This window comes from Cariama cristata, unplaced genomic scaffold (assembly GCF_000690535.1).
Source record: "Cariama cristata isolate BGI_N322 unplaced genomic scaffold, ASM69053v1 scaffold24067, whole genome shotgun sequence".
In the NCBI taxonomy this organism is placed as follows: domain Eukaryota; kingdom Metazoa; phylum Chordata; class Aves; order Cariamiformes; family Cariamidae; genus Cariama; species Cariama cristata.
In genome coordinates, this window is record NW_009626465.1 from 23359 (window position 1) to 29499 (window position 6141).

General features: G+C 36.1%; 1 protein-coding gene across 1 annotated transcript in view; it reads left to right on the top strand.

Moving 5' to 3' along the window:
- Nucleotides 1–6141, top strand: part of SLC12A1 (solute carrier family 12 (sodium/potassium/chloride transporter), member 1) — a 51266-nt gene that overhangs the window by 15753 nt on the left and 29372 nt on the right. Inside the window, exons 6-10 of the mRNA XM_009704053.1 lie at nucleotides 25–164; nucleotides 634–744; nucleotides 1683–1794; nucleotides 2289–2416; nucleotides 5386–5470. Coding sequence (XP_009702355.1) covers nucleotides 25–164; nucleotides 634–744; nucleotides 1683–1794; nucleotides 2289–2416; nucleotides 5386–5470 — 576 coding nt within the window. The remainder of the gene's footprint in view (nucleotides 1–24; nucleotides 165–633; nucleotides 745–1682; nucleotides 1795–2288; nucleotides 2417–5385; nucleotides 5471–6141) is intronic.

A 6141-nucleotide genomic window follows, 5' to 3' on the forward strand; every position in this document is an offset into this window, starting at 1 on the left:
AATAATAATAATTTCTGTCTGCAGGTGGAGCATACTATCTTATCTCAAGAAGTCTAGGCCCAGAGTTTGGTGGATCTATAGGACTTATCTTTGCTTTTGCAAACGCAGTGGCAGTTGCTATGTACGTAGTTGGATTTGCCGAAACAGTTGTAGAACTTCTTAAGGTAAATATAGATGTTTCATGTATATGAATAAATTGGTTTGGGTTTTTTTTGTTTGTTTTGTGGGGCCTTTTTTTTTGTTTTAGTTTGGAGGGGGGGTGGTTTGTTTGTTTTATACAATATATTTGTTTATGTGGTGATACTTTTAGCTGAGGCTTGGGGGACATCTTTAGCAGGGAAGAAGCTGATCTGTCTAAACATGCCACAGAGTGCTTCTCCATTATTTCTACCTTATGAATATATTTCATCCATTTATCAACAAGAATCTCAAAATCAGAACAGGAACAGACATCTAATTAGACAGCCAAATAACCCCAACTACAAAGAGCCAGCTGGAACATGAAATACAAACTCTTGGTCTCATAAATCTCTGAAACTTTGACAGCTGACTGCTTTCTATTTCACCTTGTTACCTGATCCCACCAGTTGGGCAGAGAAAGACTGGTTCTAATACATTTCTTACTGCTTTCAGGAAAGTGATACGCTGATGGTAGATGAATCCAATGACATCAGAATAATAGGTACCATAACTGTTGTATGTCTTCTCGGCATCTCTGTTGCTGGCATGGAATGGGAAGCAAAGGTAAACCTTTAAAAGAACATAAAAGCAAGCAGTATATTAGACTACTGTACAGCATTTGTATGTGAGGTATGCTATACAACAGTTGGAATTTTCCAAAGCACTCAGTTTCAGTTTACACTTAATCTTTCTAAAAGCAATAGCAGTTTAATCATTACATTCAATGAAAGCACAATTATACCATGCTCTTCCTTGAACATATATTTAAAAGGGAAGAGGAAGTTTGTGTTCTGCAGACAGCTTGATTATATTGATTTTTATAATTCATGGCACCATTTAGAGCCTTGGATAAGTGCCCCTTTTGCCCTTATTTTTGATGCAGCTTGACAGAATAAACAGTAGTAAAAACAATATATGGTTTTATCACTGTACTTTCTCAAGCCCTACTCAGCAGAAGATCTCTATTTGCTATCTATTCCTTAACCTCTAATGATTTCTGCTATTCCTTTACCTGTTAAAAAAAGTTCAAAATGGAAATTCAAATGGAAATATTTAGAGGGTGGAATACAGCTACTGAAATCAGGTCCAGAATAGCACCCTTATTTTTACATTCTGTTGTGATGGAGACTAGAACTACTAGTAAAAGAGATCAGAAAAACCATTCGATATTATAAGCCTTGAAGTGACAACCCACTGTAACTAAACAAATTTTATAACAATATAAAAATGTCTAATATAAAAATTAGCTGTTTCATTTTGCTTTTTCTTGTAAAGAAACTAACATAAAATTAAATTAAAACTATGTATTTCATAACCCCCTTAGTAAAAACTATCTGCTGTTGTCATTAGCTGATTCAGCTATCTTGATTCCTGGTATTTTTGAAAACTACAGAAATTAGTAATCTGTCATAGGGAACACATACAGATAACTTACTATACATCGATTTCCACAGTCAATGCAAATTAAAAGAATCAGAAAATCTTTTTGTTTCTATTAATAGGCTCAAGTTATTCTTCTAATTGTTCTCCTTGTTGCCATTGCAAACTTCTTTATTGGGACAGTCATTCCTACAAACAATGAAAAGAAGGCAAGAGGCTTTTTTAATTACCAAGGCAAGTAACCTTGCTATGTATCACAAAATAATAAATTTGCACTCTTTTTGGCTTGATACTGAGTTAAGGATTGCACTGAAAAAGGTCATAAGATCAGGATCTTCTGCCCAAGTTTAAGTAAGCTTGCAAACCAAGGGAATTTATTTCATCTTTAATTTTGAGTCTGTCTCTCCGCTGCCAAAGCTGACAGCCTAGTTAGCTACAGCCTAAGTCATTTCTATATCAGCCAAGCACAGACAAACTTTTACACAGAGCTAAGTGCAAGTGCTGTAGTGACACTCCTGTCACTTCAATATAGATCTGTAACTCTGAGATGCAGACAAGCACATCCTACTGGGGACCAGACTAAGGAAATAAAATTCACTTTGCTTATGATATGAGACAGATTCAAACCCAGCCATCCAGATGTGAAAGACTAGCTTATTCACCTCTTCCATTAAGTAACTTTGGAATCAAATCCTGGTGGTATGTTTCATTTTCACCTATATTTGCAGCATCAATATTTGCAGAAAACTTTGGACCAGATTTCAGAAGTGGAGAAGGATTTTTCTCGGTGTTTGCCATTTTTTTCCCAGCTGCCACTGGCATTCTTGCAGGAGCCAATATCTCAGGAGATCTGAAAGTACGTATTTCATTAATTTCATAATACTAGCTGTAGGTTGAAAAAGGAACAAGAAAACAAATTATGAATCAACACTGTATTCAGTTTTAAATCATGTCTTATTTTGGGAAGTAAAACTCTCACTTTTAAGTTTTTTTTATTTAAAAACATCAGTTCACATTTTCTCTCATAGCGCATTATGGCTATTTACAGAAATTACTGCATTTAGATTTGGGTTGCTATATCATTTAAAAGCATATTTCAGTAACCTGTAATAATACATCATTAATGGTCCATTAGCAGCACATGACATAAGAGAAATTACACGTGTATCTCTTGGCACTCTTTTCCAAAATCTCCTAAAATATTATCCCCAAAAGAATACCTGTAAAGCTCATGTTTGCACTCACAAGAATCAGCAGAGACCAGCTTTTTCTATTCAGGGTCATTGCAAGGGCAGAGCAAACAGAGAATTTAATGGAAGCAAGTACGTCCCAATCCCATGTCACTACAGCTGCTCAAAGGAAAAGCTGCAGGTTTGCAGCTGTTACAAAAGAAAGGAGTCTGAAAAAAAAAAAGAGGTCCAGGGGTGCCCAGTTGCCTTGCTGTGGCCATTCTGTCAGGTCCCCACTCTCTTGTTGCAGTATACCAGTTATACAAGATGATATTTCCAGTATCTAAACATACTGGTAAATTACATACAGGAATTTAGTTTTAACTTTGAGTGCCCTCTAGTTTTCATGACTTTGCACAGTGTATTTAATGCAGAGTGTTTAAAGTTAAACACAAAGCTGAAGTAATTCAAAGTTCAGCAAAGCATTTGGTAAAACATCTCTAGTAAATGTGGAGCAATGCAATACTTTGTAATATGACAAGAAATTCAGAAATACACCAGGGGTATCCATAACTGAAGTCTTACAATCTAATACTAAAAAAACAACAACAAAAACACACACCCCCTCCCCTCCTACCCCCCCCCCACAAAAAAAAACAACAACAACTAAAAGAAAGTCACCAAAAAGATGTGGCTTACACTTTGACAACCCCAGCATGTGAAATGAAGTTATTTGGCTTTATCATATAGACATGTTGTCTGTATATCTTAAGGATTCAACCAAAGGTCTGTTGTTTCTGTATTGGCACACTAGTCACAAGTTCACCAGATCCTACCAACTCTGATAGCCAGTTCTGTTTCCCTTTCTCACACTGAGTTGCATGCCTCATCTCCTTTGTTTTCAGAGGACTGCTTTTGAAGCCAAGCACAGAGAGAAATATGTAGAAACTGAGCCATTAATAGCATCTATGAGATTCTATTTGTAATTAAAAAAATGAAAAATCATTGTACTTCTGTCCAGTGAGACTGAATGAGCCTCACACAATCTCCATCCTTTTATCAAACAAAAATAATTCTTTTGCCATATATGGTGCTCTCTATACATGGCAAGCTTCCAAAGCAGCAGCACTTCTTTCATAAGCTCTTTGAAAGAGTCTGAGTAGACCAAGGGAAGCAGTTCTCCCGTTGGCCCTCTGCAGTTGTTTCAGTCTGGTAATAAGTGGATTTCTATAATCAAGTCCTCCAGGCTGCAGATTCCCCACTGAGCATGTTTAGAAGCATTAGACAGGTCTAATTAAATTAACCAGCCTCTCCAGAAATCTAAAAGACAAGCTAAGAAATATTTTAAAAGTGTGAAATTGACAATCAAACTTTCTTTGGAATTTCTTGCAAACACCTACATACATGCTTCTGTAGCCGCTACACACTTAAGTAGTAGCCTAGTCCAAAGCCTCCTTACAGAAACAGCTAGACTTCTAGTGACTTCAGTGGGTTTTGGAGCAGGCCCGAAAGTCCTAACAGCATATTAAATACATGCTTAATTATTGACAAAATTTAAAAGTTGTAAAGCTGTAAGAAGCTTTAAACTTAAGTTTTAATGTTACAGTGTTTAAGATTGCAGCATAAGACTCCACAAAAACAATGACCTAAGACATGTACACCAGAACTGTATAAATTGAAGTTATCGTGATCTGAGTGCAAAAGGTCTCATGTAGCTGAAGTGACTTTGCAATTATTTTTCAGCTCAATAAATCCTTACCTCATTTAAAAATTATATTAATTATTAACAGAGTTAAGTCATTCATCTGTGTTTCATACAATACTCTGAATTTGTATTTTATTTTTTTTCCAATGCAACGAACATAGTTACAAAAGTACAAAAGTCTGTTGCTTAAAATGCTTTCCATGCATATTTAGCTTAAAAAAACCTCTCTAAACCAACCTAAGACCATTCATAAAAAGTGCTTCCTAGCATAAACAAACACACACTAAATTGTAAGGTTGACTAGTATTAAAATCCCCTTTAAAATTACAATGTATAATGCAGATCTTTGGACTCTTACTTACAGTTTAATGATCAAAGCCAATATTGTTGTGAGCCAGTTTGTAGGCATTATAACCCAGCCTTATTAAATTATCTAAATTGAAAGTCAAAACAGTGAAAGGAAGTAGCCTGTTGTCAAGACACAACTAACAATTACTAGTTGCTAATCACAGAAGTACTGTATTCTGTACAGGGTGACTATCTGCATCTATCTTACTGATTAACCAAAAATGGCCCCATCTTGTCATCCACAGGATTTTGATAGTTATTTATCCATTATATCATTAAACATTAAAATAAAGCCCATTGCATAGTAAAGAGAGTTTGGAGCTCCCAGAAATGCAGAGCTCAGAACCCTCCTGCTGCTATAAACATGACCTCTGCTCCGGCAGAATATCCTTCACCATGTCCAGGATAGGAGTACTGCACCACATGACTGCTTCACTATTGACATGCTGGGACAGAAAATGTTGGTGCAGGTCTAAGTGATAAAAATCTGCCCTCTAAAGGTATCTTCATATCACAATGTGGCAGGACTCCCTAGCATGCAAATGCAATCAGACTGCAGCACACAAACTCACAGTATTTTTTGGGTAACTGCTTTGTTTTAAGGATCCACAAGGTGCAATACCCAAAGGAACAATGCTGGCCATTCTGATTACAACCGTTGCTTACATTGCTGTTGCAATATGTGCAGGTAAGAACAGAACCTCTGTTTCATGTCTTAATTTATACAGTTAAAAAAAATTTGAAAGCCTGGTATGCAAATGAATGATTAACCTCACTGCTTTTTCATCCTGTGGACTTATTATGTAGAGAAATAGTTGTTCTGATTTTACTGTAAGTAAAAAGAGTAGGGGTAAAAGCAGCGATCAGCAGAAACAGAAGTCCCTGTTTGGCAGCTGGACTTTCATATAACTTGTACGGTTACTTTTGCATTTGATTCAGTGACAAAGACCACTAGCATATAGTATCCATGAGACCAGTAAAGATTAAAAGAACCTCTGATCAATCTGCTAATTTTTTTTTCCTCATTCACATTGAAATTTCACACAGCTTCTACTTGCTCTCGCTAGTCTTACTGAGGACTCATGAGTAACGGGGTAATACACACATTTTGTATGTTGTATGTCAAATACAGGAATCAATTGCCTGTCTTAAAGAAGATGTACTACATGACTAGGTGCTCTACAATATTGGAATGCAAGGTAACAAAATGGACACAAGAATAAAAAGGAGATCTGTACTGAAGCCATGAACTGTGTTGGAGGAATATGCAATTAAATTCTCATTACAAGGGTACAATAAATCTCTGTCCAAGAAAAAGACTTTTCTTTTTCTATTTTAATACCACTGTAAGAAAGAGTG